At 40.7% G+C, this 16736-nt stretch overlaps 1 protein-coding gene across 5 annotated transcripts in view; it reads right to left on the bottom strand.

Annotated features, from left to right (window-relative positions):
- Nucleotides 1-16736, bottom strand: part of Dgki (diacylglycerol kinase iota) — a 459452-nt gene that overhangs the window by 87896 nt on the left and 354820 nt on the right. For all 5 annotated transcript variants that reach the window (XM_057763104.1, XM_057763127.1, XM_057763112.1 and 2 more), the window contains 2 exons: nt 8234-8313; nt 5770-5814 (listed from right to left, as the gene is read on the bottom strand). In XM_057763104.1, coding sequence (XP_057619087.1) covers nt 5770-5814; nt 8234-8313 — 125 coding nt within the window. The remainder of the gene's footprint in view (nt 1-5769; nt 5815-8233; nt 8314-16736) is intronic.

Here is a 16736-nt window from a genome sequence, read left to right as displayed (position 1 = left end):
GAAATAAAATGGAGGCTATTCAGGGTTTTTATTGGTCCATGTGATAAATGTTTTATAATGGGGAAATGATCTCTCAGCAATATGTGTAATTAACAAAATTCACAATTTCAATCTTTAAGTCTTAAAAAAAACCACTCTACCTGGATTTACTTATCTGCTCACAGATTTGACTTTATTTGGAAATACAGGTAAATCTCATTAAATTGGTTGTTTCTGCAGCCATGACCTTAGGCTCATGCGCAGGGTATTCCTTTGTTATGGAGAAGTTGGCGCAAACTTATCCCCACCTGCTTCCCCTGCCTTCATACTGCCACTCTTTCTGAACTTCCATTTGCACACAAGGTCAGAGCAGCCATAAAGAACCATGGTGTGAAGAACGGAAATATGTCAAGCATTACTCTCGGGATAATTTAGCTAAACTACTTACAGTTCTCTACTTAGCAAGTGATGGAGACTATAGACCTCTTTTGCTTGAGAGTCTGGGATCTTACAAGGTACTTTTTAGCTTCCTGGGGACATAGAGCTATTTGAGATTTTGAAGGAGACTTGGAAAATGTCGCATCTAAAAGAGAACTCCCTAGACAGCTAAAGCAAAATCTGGAAGACAAAAAAAAATCTAGAAGGAGCCTGATGGGTATGAAGATCTTCCTTCTACTACCACCTGAAGTTTTGCCAGATATTCAACCATTATCAACAGTCAACTTAATCTTCCTTGCTTCTTGTCAGACAAATCACTCCTGGTAAGAGCTTTCCCTCTCAAATTCTGCAGCAATGTTCCCTGTCCACTTCCTCCTCCATGGACCCTGCTGCTTGAGAGTCCCATAGAATATGGTGATCAATGGGCTCATAGGGGAAACATTCCTGGAGGCAAGGAACTGACCACACTCACTGAAAGAGAGTTCTGTCCACTATATTTTCTGGATACATACTGTGCTTGTATTCTGCTTAGGCCCTGTACAAGTATGGTCAATTTTAGCAAGTTTTTAACATGTGATTTGGCTATATGTCAATCTTGATATTTACCATAATATTTCCACAAAACAATGTGACAACTGTCTATCACCTAAATGTTTATCCAGAGAGGGTGAAAATGCATGATGAAAAGAAAAGAATGAACTAGAAGTTCTTTTATTGGCAAGGCCTAACAACAATGGTGCACTTTTATGAAAAGTAGGTCATCTGAAAAAATAGTTGCGGTATAATATGCATAGTGAGTGCTCAAGGAATGCAAATATATTTTCTTTTCACAATAAACTTGCATATGTATATTTATGCATCCATCTAGTAGATTTAAGCCTATGTAGACAGAGGGAAAGCTACAAAAGGCATCACACCGACAAAGTGCTCTCCAAAGGACTACAGGAGGGAGGGAGGCAAAACTAAGCCCAATTCTCGCTGTGTGTGCAATCTGCAGACTAACAGACGCCAAGATTATAAAGCGTTGTAGACTGTACAACACGTATGCCCCACTTAAGAAGGCCCAGGGAACTATCAAATGAACCTTGATGATATCAAAGACAAATATATATTGGAGGGTTAAAAAAAATGAGCAAGAATGAGGGAAGCCTGTTGCTAAAGCGGAATTTACAACTTAAGCCACGGTTCTGAAACATCCTCTATTGGATGTTTTTAGTAAATGATGTACACTCCTTCTCTTCTACTCAGACAAGATCATCGGAATATGTGTGAGTGACAGGAATGCTAGAAGAGGGAGAACCCTGAATAAATTGCAGCCTTGACTTTAATGCAACTCTCATGATCAGCGCATTGGGGGCAATGCATTTCCATCAGGTAAGTAACTACCTCAGCAGGTGCCTGGCAGACAGGAATCCTGGATTGAGGGCTATCCACCCACACAATGTGGACAATGACTCCAGTTCAAGCAAAAGGAAAAATAAAGAAGAGAAAAAGCAATTCTAGGTATTAGTTCTCAGGCAGGATTTAATGTCATAGAAAAGCATGTGTGTTCATGTGTTTCTGAAAGCCACCTAGAATTAATTAGATGTAATTAATATAGTTCTTCTCTGAACCACCACTTGGCAAGCATATGCAAAAACTGCTCTTACTTTATATTCAATTATACATAACTAATGCACACAGCATCCCTGTTATACACTCCAGTAGGTTATCCAATTAGGCAATAGTCATCTAGCATCTAACTATACCTTCAGTGTGAATGAAATGCGTCTCTCATAAAAACTGAACAGAAGTCGTCTGAGCTGGGAATCACTGCCTCGTTTAACAAGGTCTAGTCCAAGATTACCTTTCTCTGAAACATCTCTTACCCACCCACTTGTTACTCTCTGTACATTCCTCTCTGTGCATTGAAACATTCACTTTTTCTCTTTAAAAACATTTTAAACTTACGTCTTTTAAATTTTGATTGATTCTCCCAGCCCCTTTCCCATCTCATCTCCCAATTCTCCTATTCCCCATTGTACCCTTTCGGCCTCAGGGTTCTATTTTGTTCCACTTTGTTCTATTGTTTCCTCCTCTCCCTTACCCTGTAGAATTGCCCCCACACCCATTTCTAGTTTCCTGGCCTTTACCCATGTTTACTGCTGCCCAGAAACACTGATTTAGCAATGAGAAATTAAGATCTACGTTTGAGGAAGAACAAACAGTATTTGTCTCTCTGAGCATGCGTTATCTTACTTCATATAATGTTTGCCAGTTCCACCCATTTTCCTGAACTTTTCATCATTTTCTTTTAAGTTAGTTGGTTCTGAATTAAAGGAATCACCTGGATTAATCCGTTTTGTACTTACTATTGAATGCTATAATCACCAAAATTTGTCAAGTGAAATTGATAACATTCAAGGGTCCACCAAGGTCTTCTTGAAGAAATGTTGAGACTTAGGGCATACATAATAATGTTTATTAAACCGTAAGTACCCTTGGCTTTCTTTAACATACTTGGCTGTAGTTATAGCTGTCTTTATTCTTCCTGACTGTATTTTCTCCCAGTTCATTCTTTCTTCTTCTACTCTCCTCACCTAGACTTCACACCTCCCACAAACCCTTATCGTGTCCCAAACAAAATACAATGACTCAGAGATTCTTGGGTTCTATATTACTGATATTTGTGGATAGATAATACTTTGCTGTAGGAGACTTCGCTGTGCTACATTCATATATGTTCATATATATGCCATTGGCTTCCACTCAATAGATTCCAATAAATACCTACAGGCATTTCCAGATGCCTTATATTGGGAACAGAAATCATCCTTAGTTAAAAATCATGACAATAGTTGAATGATCAATGCACATACTTGGTACATATACATACGTGCAGGCACTCATACATGGACATGAAAAGAAAACGAACTTCAAACAGAAGTTCCTTCCTAAGCTCTGCCTTTTTTTCTGGGCTAAGATAAACCAAGTCTAACTTGCAAACTGGTTTCGGCTTATACCAAAAAAAAATCTTCATTTCATGATTTGGGGTTTAAATAGACAGTAATTCTGAAAAGAGAGAAAAAAATAGAGCTATCTTATGGCAGATGGCCTCCAGAAGCATTGTTTATCAAATAAAGTCTAATTTATTTATAAATTCCAGCTTATTTGCCAATCTGAAGAAGACATGAACCTATCCACCGTCTATTTGGCAGTTAGAAATTACACCAGATGCCATTAGCGTGAAAGGGCTTTTGCATTTTGGCATCACAGATGTGTGTGCTGGAACTTGCATCTGATTATAAACAGCCGGCACATTCTCGCAGGGCCCACGCTGCCTTGTTAGGTTAATGCAAGGTATCATTGCTGAGCCCCATGCTTTGCTGGCAGTTGCAGTTTTGGAAAAGGAAAACATGAAAGCAATGAAACAGAGACATGTAAGCTCCAGGAACTGCCATGTGGCTCAGTAACGGGGCATCTTGGGCACATGCACATCTTTGAGGGTTTGGTTTTTGTTTTGTTTGCCTGTCTTAAAAAACAAAACAGTTAACTAAACCCCATCTAGAATCTTGGCTGCCAGGAATCTGCCAAGTTGCTCTAACTTACCAATGTTTAAGAAAATTCATTAGAAAGTATTTAAGACATTTTGGCATCCTGTTTCCTATAGTTTATTCTCCTACATCACCGCCTCCACTGAGACAGTCCAGATATCCTGCTGTTAACAGTTTCTGGGGTAGGAAACAAAAGTTAGTATTAAACTTCCCATCGAGTCGTTTTACCATGTTCTACATAAAAAAAGAGTGGCACCAACACTCGTGCATTTTATCTGCACTGTGGGAAGACACAGAAGTCAGCACACAGCTCAAGGGCACCAGGCACTGTTCTCTGAACTTTTGTTAAAACAATAGATTTTCTTCAGTGTAATTCCTGATACCAACTGTTAGCTACCAGCTCCAGCCTATAAAAGCTGACAAATTTTCCTTTAAAATGTTGATATAACTCATCCTAGAATGAGTCACTGCTTCATTATCTTAGTGTCACCTTAAGTGATGTCGCTCTCAGTCACAGCCAGATGTGACTGAATATTCTGGAATAGTAGAACATGTGTGAGACATAAACACACAAACAAAACCACCAAGGCCACCCCTGCCCCTGAGTCTAAAGATAAAAGCGCTGCCTTGGCTGAGGGTGTGGATCTCAAAAGGGAAAGACTGCTACTCAAGCCACAAATTTCAAGGTCTTCTCTAGACTGTAGTCATTACCGTTCTTATAAAAAGACAGTATACTAGAATTTTTTGAGTACAGAGAAACAGACACTTAAACCCAAGTGAGCTGAACGAGGGCTTGCACAGCCACAGCACTGAATGACAATGGCCAGCAAAGGGCTGTATACACATGGTGGTCCCGGGGATTGTATCTCCCGGTGTCACTGGTGCCACACCATCATGTATGTGCACTCTGTGGTCGCCTCACAATTAAATGCATTTCTCACGGCGTGTCCTCATTCTGTGACCAAGTCAACATTTAAGTCTCCTGTCGTATGGAGACATAAAATTACCTACAGAGATTTTATTCGGAGAAGTTGTTGGAAAGTTATGACTTCCATACAGCCCTCCTAGCATGGAAGGGTCAATGATTTCTAAGATGCAGGCGCAGTTGGAGAGAACTGTAAGATGGTGAATAAGCAGATGTGGGCAGCACAAGAAGGCCTGAGAGCAGAAAAGAGACTGCATTTCCAAAGTACAGTGGGCTGAAGACAGCTGAAAGTTCTCGTGAGGAAGGTAAGAGCCTGAAGAGTGACCTATCAGGTTCCAGACAGCCGACAAGCACGGGAGAAGCCCATTACATGTATAGAATTTTGGGTCAGCACTATGACAAGCAGAGCATCTCTTCTCTGGCTTCAGAAACCTCCTGGGACCAGAATAGTCTCTAGCCCAAGGATAAAATTGTTAGAAAAAGAGCAAACCAGAAATATGAGCAGGAAATGGAGCACAAACCCTAACTGACTGATATGTAAAAACCACTTGATCTAGTGTTGTGCTTATGAGACCCAATACGTACTTTCTTTGATAAACTAGGTTGAGTTGAGATTTCTGTACTAATATGTAAGATGTATGTAACTAAAAGCACTTCACTTTTTATCATATTTTTCCAAATTATCTGAGAGAATGTCTACAATCTAGATGTGCACTAGACTACAACAGTATAAAATCAGGAAAATGCACTATAATCAGAATAACAACGTCACAGGGCTCTTTATGGATTAAGCTGATCTCTGGTTAATATGTGGACTCTAAAGCGCATATGCAGTGAGAGAGGGAACTCGACTGTCTGGAAAAAAGGGAATAAGTAGAAGCAATTACGAGTTACCTGGTAATGAACTCTCTGTGACCCAGAAGAAACTGACTGCAAGTCCTAATGAAAAGAAATGAGGGGGGAAAAATCCACACCTTATAGTTAGCTTGAACAGATATTCCACACTCCCACCAACTCAACTCCCAATTTAATGTCACCATGCTTATCTGAAAAGTTTCTTAATTTATCAAGGTTGGCCCATGAAGTTCATGCCAGAAACAATAAAAGCATGCTAACTTGGGTCATGAGAAGATGGATTGTTTTCTGTTATAACTTAGGGCATTCATTGGTTAGTGATGTCCAACTGATAGTTTTGTCAGCATAAATGGGACGCTGGCTTCGTTTGTATCTAAACTCTCTAGCTTATAGAGAAATCTTCATGGGCAACCTTAAATGCCTAGAATTTATCTTGTACCGAATATACTTTACTACATACTTACAAGATGCTTGGCAAGCAGGAGTTTTCATAAACCTCAGCCAGGAAAAAAGCAAGCACTGGCCACATCCACGTCATCACGAAGTGCAAGTTGACAGATGTGAAAGGAAATGGGCTTTGGCCAGCAGATTCTGAAGCCAGACTCCCTTTCACAAAGTTCTATAGCTAAGTCGTCGCCACTGCCACAAGTCTCGGGCCTCCTTGCTAACGAGCATGCTGATGCCCTGTGCAGATGCAGCAGTCCTGGGCACCTCTGTCCTCACATTTGCCTCCCCAAGGGTTTGCCACCTGGCTCTGTGCCCAAGCCACCTTTAAAATTTCTCTTTACTTATAGAGATCGATTTTCTTTATCTTCCTCCTAAACCTGATTTTAGTTGAATGTGATAAGCATGCCAATATCTTGGTTAAGCTGATTTTTTTCACCAAAGCCAACAAATTAGCCATGTATTTTGCCACTATGGAGAAATGCTACATTACTTTAGTAATTTTCTTTTAATGAAAAGATGTAATATCGGTTATGAGTCACTTTTGAAGATTTTATTTTATTTGTGTTTATGTGTATGTGTTTGTATGTGTATGCATGTGTGTGCTTGAGAGGGGATATCAGATCTCTTGGATATGACGCTATAAGTGGTTAAGAGCCACACAAGATGGATGCTGGGATCTGAACATGGTCCTTTGGAAGAGCACCAAATGTTTTGTAACTACTGAGTCAACTCCCCCAGTCTATAAATTCCCCCTCTTTGTTTTTTTTTCTCCTAAGGTTTAATGTATAACATTCCACAGCAAAATGGTAAAATGGAGCATTATTTTGAAAACTAAGATACTACGGGTTCTTTAAATTTAGATTAGGACACAAACTGTGTAGTCACCCACACTAAAAATCACTAAACAAAGCCACAACTACAAAATGTATTGATTTTCTCATTCACACTGGTAATTAAAATTTGGCATTTATCCCTATCCTTTTGGTTCATAATTATATCTATACCTTTAAGGATTATAAGGATAAAATTAGTTTTTAGAGCCATCAGTGTGCGCTTCCTACCCAAATCCATTTCTAGTTAGATATAATAAAATGTACAAAGATAAGTGGCCACATGTAACAAGATTTAAAAACTACATACCAGCTTCATTTATAATTCATTTATGTTCATTTGGTCATTATGTGCGGAACGGCACAGGACTATTGCTCTAGGAGAACCCTTCAAATCACCTATCAGTTTCATTTCAAGCAGGGCCATTGAACAAAGAAACTGTAATGTGAACAGGAGTCCTTCATCTGGAAGCAATGTTGGTGAGAAATGTTTATGCTTCCGCCACTCCTGGGATGGAGAGAGCTGCCTGCCCCCACCTGCTATACCCACATAATACACAATCTTGCCAAAACCATCATCTATAATTGCAATGATGAGTTTGGGTCTCTTGACTTTCCAGGCTCAGGTCAAACTCATGACAAGGTCATATATGAAATTGCCCCTTTCCTATTTTTCGGTGACAAGACCACATGAAGGGAAAATTTACAGGTCAGAAAATTATCCATTTGGTTCTAATATATGTCCATGAATAAGAAGCTACTCTTTCCTGTGGAAGAAGTTTCATAAAAAAAAAAAACAAAATCTAGCTGTCTCTGACAGAAGTCTATGCTGGACACAAAACTTCGAGTAGCCTCAAAACTCTAGGTTCTTTCATTATTTATTAGTTCTTTTGAAATTCTGAATAGCTAAAAACACACAGAACACACAGCTATGTAACCTGGCAAGTAGGTGGAATTTCCAAGCTACAGGGTAGCCGTGGGGCACACCAGGGCATCAGCACGTGTAGCTAACCCAGTAGGTCCTCTTCTATAGCAACCGGCAGAGGAAACCAACAGTAGAGTTGGGAGGGTGATGCTTAAAGGACAGGCCACAAATGCCATTCCCTCTTCTTATGCATCAATTTAGATATCCATGCACACACATATATGCACATATGTATATAGCTGGTAATTTCTTATTTAAGGGAACAGCTAAAGAGAATAAATAAGAAGATAAATCAACTCACCTCCTGTAGGCGGTCTATGTACATACGGCAGGTCTCCAAATCACAGTCTCCACGAACAACGAGAATACCCAGAGGGATGGCTGAGGGAGAAGGAAAAAAGAAAATCGAAAATAACATATCTAGTCTTTAGACGGACTTAAACGTGTTTCTCAAGGGTAAAAATAAATCTTACAAACATTATGGGAATCTGGATACAACCATGAACAGAAGCAAGTGTATGCTCTATAAAGCTCCTCGGTGGCCTCAGGGAGCTTCTTCTTCCCAGCAGGTGTCATAGATTTACCTTGTTTAACTCATGTTGTCCCTGCCACCAGGCTTTTTCCTCTGTGGCCCTGATATGCAGTATAATATCTAATATCGCTGTGATAATAGGAGTGCAGAAATGGGCAGCTGCTCACTGCCAGCCGATAACGAACACCCACATTTGCAGTGGGCGGCATGAAGGCATAGCCTGGGGAAGCAATCATTCAGCACTCTGGACACTCTCCCTTACCCCTCCTGAACACGCTAGCCTTGTCTTTTGGCACATTGCAATAGCTTGCTATTTCTATAACTGAAGCTATCCAAATACTGCTGCTGCCTGGTGGGTGACAGCAGAATTAAAAAATCTAAAACTGAAGGAGGAAGGAGAGGAGGAGGGAATAAGCCGGAAGACATAGGAAGACAGGATTCTTGAAGATAAGTGGGTATAAACCAAAGTCTTTAAACTAAATTTAATCCATGAAAGACTTGAAAAGAACGAGCACCGCAGTCATCATCAACAAGTGAAATTACGAAGATGAGTTTTTATATAACAGGATAATATACATTTAAACATAAAAATGTCTTGAATAACTCTCAAAGTAGCAAAGGAATAAATAAATAGTAACTATGACATAATTTATACTAAGAGTATTCTCTGAATCACATGAAGTCTCTTTGATCTTTTATTTGGAAAAACAGGGATGATACCAAGAAAAATAAGTAGCCCCTTTCTCAACATTATTCCCTGGACTGATTTCCACTAGGGAGAACAGATCAATACCTCTTCTTCTTTCCTGCAGGTTCATCAAGTCCTGCATATATCAATCTTTGGAGCATCCATCACCTTGCTGGACTATGTGAGACTGTGGGTGAGTATGAGTTCTCTCACATCAAGGATGAAGCTTTTTCATCTTTTCGCTCCATGCATGGTCAAGAAATGGTAAGTACTCAAAACGTGTATGTAAGTAGAAAGATGAGTTAGCATTCACTCAAACGTGAATGAGAAAAGTGTGCCTCTACACATCATTTTTATGGGGTAGACAAAAGTAGAAGCAGAGAAATAGAGAACACATGTAGAGTTCCAACTCACTGTTGGTTATTCTTCTAGAAGCTAAACAGAAGATGAAGCTACCTCTGCATGCCATATGCTTGGGAGAATAACCTCAGATGACTAAAGCTTCCTTCTTTTTGACAATAAAGAAAAGCATTAAGGACTTGTAGGGTGGCACCCAGGTATTGTGGAAGGGAATGGAAAGGAAGAGGAATAAGTACCTCCTTAAGGTACTCGCTAAGGGGATCCGCCAGGCAGAGTGTGCAATAACACCAGCACTGTACAGGCTGAGTCATAAATTACAGCTCAACCTGGGCTACATAATGAGACCCGGTGTGATGCACAGCGTGAGACACTACTTTAAAACAAGCAAGCAATCAAATGACAAAAGAAGGAAAGCGCCGTCAGCTATACTATCAGATACATTTGACTATGGTGACCCACCAAGCTAAGAGCTAAATGATATTTTAATAGTTGAAGAAGGTCAAGGAAAGCTAAAAGTTTTGGCCTAGGTATAGATGTAAGTCAAAAGTTGTGGAAAGTGAATATAGCTATAATTCAGGCAGTTTACATGGAAATCTTGATAATATGCAAAATACTTCCTCTTAATTTCAAATGTGGAGAAATAAAATTCAATTAATAATTATTTATCTTCTTAAATTCGGAGATAGAAATTAAGAATACTCTTTCCGATACCTCTCATCTCCTTCAATTATCCATACCTGGAGTTATTCTTGTCTGAATATAAACAAACCAATGTACCCTAACTACAGGCATTTTAAACTAGACTAAGACATGGCTGAGAATCCACCAGGAACACCCAGACAAGCTGTTTTCCCAAGACATGCAGCTCATTTTCACTGCACATCCATTGCGGCTTTTGCCTACTCGTGAAACAGGTGACTGAAAGTAACTGCATTTGACTAAGGAATACTTAGCTGTTGGAGAAGAAGAAAGATAACCCCTCTCGCCACTTCACTGCATGGTTGCACTCAACAGTCACGTGCACTCTCGGACGGTAGCAGTCAGCACTCAGGAGGAAGTGTCCACAGCCATTCACCCACGGCCTCTACTCCCCACACTGTTTTGGACTTGAGAACTGCTCTGCTTAGCTCTTTGCTCTTGCGAGCACATTACTGGATCCCCTATAGCCTTGATTTGAAAACTGCTGTGTTTAGAAGAGGTGTTTGCAGAATTTTGTGAAGATGAAATTTCACGCTCTATTTAAAACTGAATCACTGAACCATCACCGTTGGTTCCCCTTCACTACCTTCCGGGCACTTCCGTGAGAAAGAGGTGTCATTACACTATGAGGGCTAGCCAGTGTCAGGAGCGTCATGGTTATAGCTCTGTTTAGTTTCAAACTCCTTTCCACCCTTCTAAAAATGGGGAAACAAAATAACTCTACCGCAAAAAATCTCACAGTAACCTTGATCCAGGACTTATCTGGTAAGAAGAAAGCAGAAAATTGCAGGAAATTGACACCTTCCCTTTGTATTATTGATAACCTGCTGCCAAACTTCATGGCAATGTTTCCTCCATTGTAGTTAAGAATAGTGGAAAGAATGTTTCCACCCGGAGCTTTAGTGTCCCTGCAACTGCCTTGATTCATCTTCTGGTCCTTTTAGAGCCTCTGCCTTCGATAAGCACCACCAAATACTGACTCTACTAATGGGATATGTATTCGTTAAAATTTGCAGCTTCAGACTAAGAAAAAACCATGCCTTCTTAAGTAAAATGACAGATTTAGCACACTTACTTCTTTTTCTCAAAAATGTTACTGAATTATAGTAGAATTTCATTTTTTTTTTAATGAAAAAGGATACGGTATTAGCAAGGAGAACATGGAAACGAGAAATGGACCAAAAGTTGGTGATTGAGTCAGAGCACATCAGAGTCTCTCCCTACAAGTGTACAGCAGATACAGAACACTGGAAATCTGCAGGAATACGCAAGGGTGGGATCCCAGGCATATCCTGCATCCTCACCCGCAGGAGACAGAACCCACCTGTAAATTTCAACAGGACTTCTAGCTGAACACAATCAGGAATTGAAGATTTCTCATAAGTAGCTGGGTCTAATCCAATCAACCCATGATCTTTAGATTCTAAATAAAGTGTTGATAAGTTACCGTGACTTAATTATGGGAAACTTTCCTGATGAAAGAATTTTTAATTTTTTGCATATTTCCAGACATTTAGCTGTGTCCTCTGAGTTTAATTCTTATTTTCATCTTGTTGTCTTTCATGTTCTATTAGTTTTCATTATGTAAATAAAATCTCCTAACAATTTTTTTTTAAAAAAAAAAATCAAAGAAAATGAAAAGCACAGTAGAAAGCAGAGAAAGGCCGGGCGGTGGTGGCGCACGCCTTTAATCCCAGCACTCGGGAGGCAGAGGCAGGTGGATCTCTGGGAGTTCGAGGCCAGCCTGGTCTACAAGAGCTAGTTCCAGGACAGGCTCCAAAGCTACAGAGAAACCCTGTCTCGAAAAACCAAAAAAAAAAAAAAAAAAGAAAGCAGAGAAAGAACGCCAATTTTTGCTGGAAGCCCATATCAGAGAGGTAAACAGCATATGCAACAACCAAACTTCTCCCGCCTCCTGGGCATTTGACACTTTCCATGCTTGCCTTTGGCTTTATCTGAAGTTATTTGAAATGAAAAAAACACACATGAATGCCTTGGGCCTCCAAATTTCAGCATCTTATAAAAAGATTCTCTCTGTATCAAGAGACCCTAAAGCGTTACATCATAATGAAACCCCAGTACGAGCACCGACACATCTAAAAACACTCCCAGCTCCAAGAAGTTTAGAATTCTCTCTGAAAAAGGGAGGGGAAGGAGAGGGAGGAGAGGGAAGAGCAGGAGAAGCAAAGAGGAAATAAACGAAGCAACATATTTTATACTAGAGAATCCTCCATGGGTTTGCTTTAAGCACCGCCAGGAACATGAGAAACTGGGGGAAATAGGGCAGCTGAATGTAGAGTGATCTGTGTTGGGTAACTAGATCCCTGTACCCCTCCTGCTAGGCACAGAAAATGGGGAATAACTGGCAATCTGCAGAGTACAATGACCTGGAACTTCATTCCCTCACGGGGCTTGCCAAAATCTGGCATCAAGGAATCTATAGTCTTGGCATGAGGAAAGACTCCTTTGAAATCTGACAAACCTCATGGGGCAATGTGTTAACATGGCGGCAGGCCCACCCCCAACATCTGTTAAGGTCCAAGGAAAGAAGGGCACACTTGAACTTCATGTTCCTCCACAGGCACAGCATTAACACAAAGTTCCAAAACTGTGAGAGGAGGCATCACTTTCCTACTTTGTAAACAGACCTTTGCTGATGCCTGACGGAGGTGTCAGAATCAGAATCTAGGAATCTACAGCATACTAAAACAAAGCACAGAGCCTGGGACCCAAAGCTAGAGACTCTTCTTTCCACCCAGAACACTAAGGTCCTTAACATGTGGACAAACCAGACCACACCTCAGAACTCTCCAAAGTTCATGCAAACAGTTCCCTGTATTGAATACAAATATGCATGAGATGGAAGAAGTGAAAACTCCCGGGTCTGCCATTGGCCATGCCAGAGGAGCAATGGGTTGGCTGCTTCCACACTATATACTGTCTCTTCAGGACTAAGTTAGAGGAAAAGGCCTGTAAATATCCAAAGAACAGACTTAGGGCTACCAAGAATGGTGAGACCGTAAAGCCTAGTCAAGAAAAGCAATAAGATGTGAAGCCATTCCCTCAGCACTGACATACTCCAGGAAGCAGGGTTGAGCTGGGAAGGGCCACGGCAGGGCGTGCTGAAGCTGGGCTCTCCTCACATGAAGCTAATGGCAGCACTGACTTGGAATTCTCATGCATCAGTTTGCCTCGTTCACGTAAAGAAGCTTGAAGTCCAAAACCTTTACCAAGAATCTCAGCACTCTTGACCAGCTAAACATCTCTCACTGACATTTTTAAAATATATTTATTTGATTTTAATTATGTATAGTGTTTCATTCTTTGCATGAGTATGTATACATGAATATGAGTGTTTGCAGAGGTAAGCGGAGGTCATTGGATGCTCTGGAGGTAAAGTTGCAGGCTACCCACGGTATGTACTAGGAACCAAACCCAGATCCTCCAAAAGAGTGGTAAGTGTTCTTAGCCACTGAGCCATCTCTCCAGCCTTGTCTCTCACTTTTAACAATGAGCAGAAATGTAAAATATGATCAGAAAACCAGGACATCCATCTAATACAAAAGCTGGAGAGTAAGATAAAAGGTGAAATAAAATGCAAAGTCTAAAAAAAGAAAAAGCTCTGAAAATATTACCTTTTAATAAAATTGCACAGTTCTCAGAAAATGAATCCATCTGTGAAATCAAAGTACGATTTGATAATATTAGAAGAAAAGGAAGAGTTTGAGAGGACAGGATTTCACACAGAAAATAACCAGACATATCAAATACTTTGAAAATTAAAATTTGATGGAATAAATACAGATCTCAGTCAAGAGGCCAGGAGATAAAGTTGAGAAAAAAGTTAAACAAAATATATGTATATGGAAAACATGACAGGAAAGCAGAAGACTAGGAAGTCCAACATCCAATGTGGGAGTCTAAAGAACATGAGAAAATAAAAAAAAAAATGTCAGAAAATAAAACATTGTTTTCCAAACTGAAGCGCTCTACCAAGCATCCAGCGCAGCAATATAATAAATACACTCCACTGCGAAATGTAAGAGCATCGGGGACGTATGTTTACACCTACAGGCAGATGCTATGCTCTGTCATGACCAGGGAAGCTTCTCTTTGCCTTCTACAGTGGGGAATGAGGAGAATTGCAGCTAGCCAAGGTCCCTAGAACAAGTGATGATTGAGAGCTCAAGCCTAAACATCCCCTCTGAGGCTCAGGGAAGATCACCAAGGAGGGAGCAGAAATAAATATAAAAGCAGAAAGAGGAAAAGGGCTGTCAAATGTGGTCTCCAGGGCCTGACCCAAAGGTCACCGTCTCACAATAATCTTACAAACCCTCTGGGGTTGCCTATACTGGGCCTTTACAAACTGAGACTATAGCAATCACGGACAGCATGGGACTCATGTGGCCCTATCCCTCCCTGCTGAACCATTAGCTACTTATGGATTCTGAGGAGGGACAGCCATTATCAATTCTGTCCCCACTGGAGAGCCCAACGGTATCTAAGGGAGTGTTGCACACCCACTGGAGATGGGCTCTGACATTAAAAGCCTTGGGCTACTTCAGTTTACTCTCTCTATTTTGTACTTGATTGGAATGGGAGCTCTGCTCCCTGCTCCTGCCATGCCTGTCACTTATCTTAGCTTCTCCACCACAGTGTCTATCCCTTGGGAACCATAAGCCAAAATCAACTCTGTCCCTTAGGTCTCCTTGGCCGTGGTGTTCATCACAGCCTCAGAAAGCAACTGTCTTACTTTGATTTCTATTGCTGTGATAAACACCAAGACCGAACTCAAGTCGGGGAAAGGGTTTGTTTCCCCCAGAAGATTATAGTTCATTGTCAAGAGACATCAGAGCAGCAGCTCAAGGCTGGAATTTGGAGGCAAGAAACAGAACCCATGGCTTATTCGGTGGGCTTTCTTATACAACCCAGGACCACTTGGCCAGGGAAGGCACCACCTTATCACACATCAATCATTAATCAAGAAAATGCTCTACACACTTTCCTACAGGCAATCTGACTGAGGCATTTTCTCAATTGAGGTTCCTTTTTTTTCATATAACTCTAGCTTGCCTGAAGTTGGGCAGAAAAAAGGCAGCAAATGTCTTAGTTAGGGTTTCTATTGCTGTGAAGAGACACCATGACCATGGCAACAATGAGAAACATCTAATTGGGGCTGGCTTACAGTTTCAGAGGTTTAGTCGATTGTCATCATGATGAGAAGCATGGTGGCATGCAGGTAGACATGGTGCTGGAGAAGGAGCTGAGAGTTCTACATCTTGATCTACAGGCAGCAGAAGGAGACTGTGTATGTCACTGGACATAGCTTGAGCTTAGGAGACCTCAAAGCCCACCCCCACAGTGACTAACACTTCCTCCAACAAGGCCACATCTCCTAATAGTACCACTGGCTATAGGCCAAGCATTTAAACACATGAGTCTATGGGGGCCATAGCTATTCAAACCACCACAGCAACTAATACAATAACTTTAAAACAAGAACACAAAAGGCAAAGATTGTATTACTTCAAGAGGGAACATCAGCCCATATACACAAGATAAGCTGTAGAATGTTTTTACTTCTTAGAGGTAAATATTAGAAGGAGAAGCGATAAAGCAGCAGTTAGCAAAGGCCTGTCTAACTGTTGACACCATAACAGGACAGAGCCACCTACTGAGTTCATGCTCAAGGACAGAATAATCTGGTTACAAACTAAAATAAAAACAACTCATAATTTTCAAGTTAATTTGTGAGTGTTGGGCTACATTTTTATGGTTGTCCTTGGCCGCATGCCCACGTCATCTGTTGGACAAACTTGTAAGGCTTTGCTGTACAATCTACACCATTAAACAAGTCCAAGCATGAACAAAAACAAATGTCCTTTGGTGAGAAGCCTCTGGATTATTCACCCCAATAAAAGTTAAATCTTGTTACTGTATACAAAGAGATGGAAGAAATGAGAACTCCCGGGTCTGCCATTGGCCATGCCACAGGAGCAGTGGGTGGTAACTGAAGTTCCAGGTGTCAGCCTACCAGAAGGAAACTCTGTTTAGGCAAGGGCACAGGACTGCAGACCCAGGAATATTTTTGGCCTCTGCTGTGCCTTTACATGTTTGTTGCAGCTCTCTTTCTCTGGTATCTAGCATGGTGTGAGTGGACGTGGGGAGATCTCCACCGCCTGTAATATAGTGTGTTTATCTCTTGGGAACATCCCGTTCTACCAAGAATTTTTACCTATGGAATGCCAAGAAGAAGACCTCTCCCTAAGCTATACTGTCTAAATTGATAATATTAATGATAGCCTATACAGAGTTTGGATGAATAAAAATAAATACATAGCGAGGGCCTATGAGTTTCACCTAAGGAGCTGCATAGATTATAGCTCAAGTTAAAGGTTAATAACTGAGTCCCAGTAGCCCAGCTAGTTTAAATTCTTTTAACCTTATTGTTGAGAGATGTTCACAGGTTTCAGAGTGCATCATAGCTTAAACAAAGCTTTGAAAATAAAGTTAGACTAAGATGTT

The sequence above is a fragment of the Chionomys nivalis genome, chromosome 1 (assembly GCF_950005125.1).
Source record: "Chionomys nivalis chromosome 1, mChiNiv1.1, whole genome shotgun sequence".
NCBI classification, from domain to species: domain Eukaryota; kingdom Metazoa; phylum Chordata; class Mammalia; order Rodentia; family Cricetidae; genus Chionomys; species Chionomys nivalis.
Note: the sequence above shows the minus strand (reverse complement) of the source record. Positions and strands in the feature narration are given on the sequence as shown.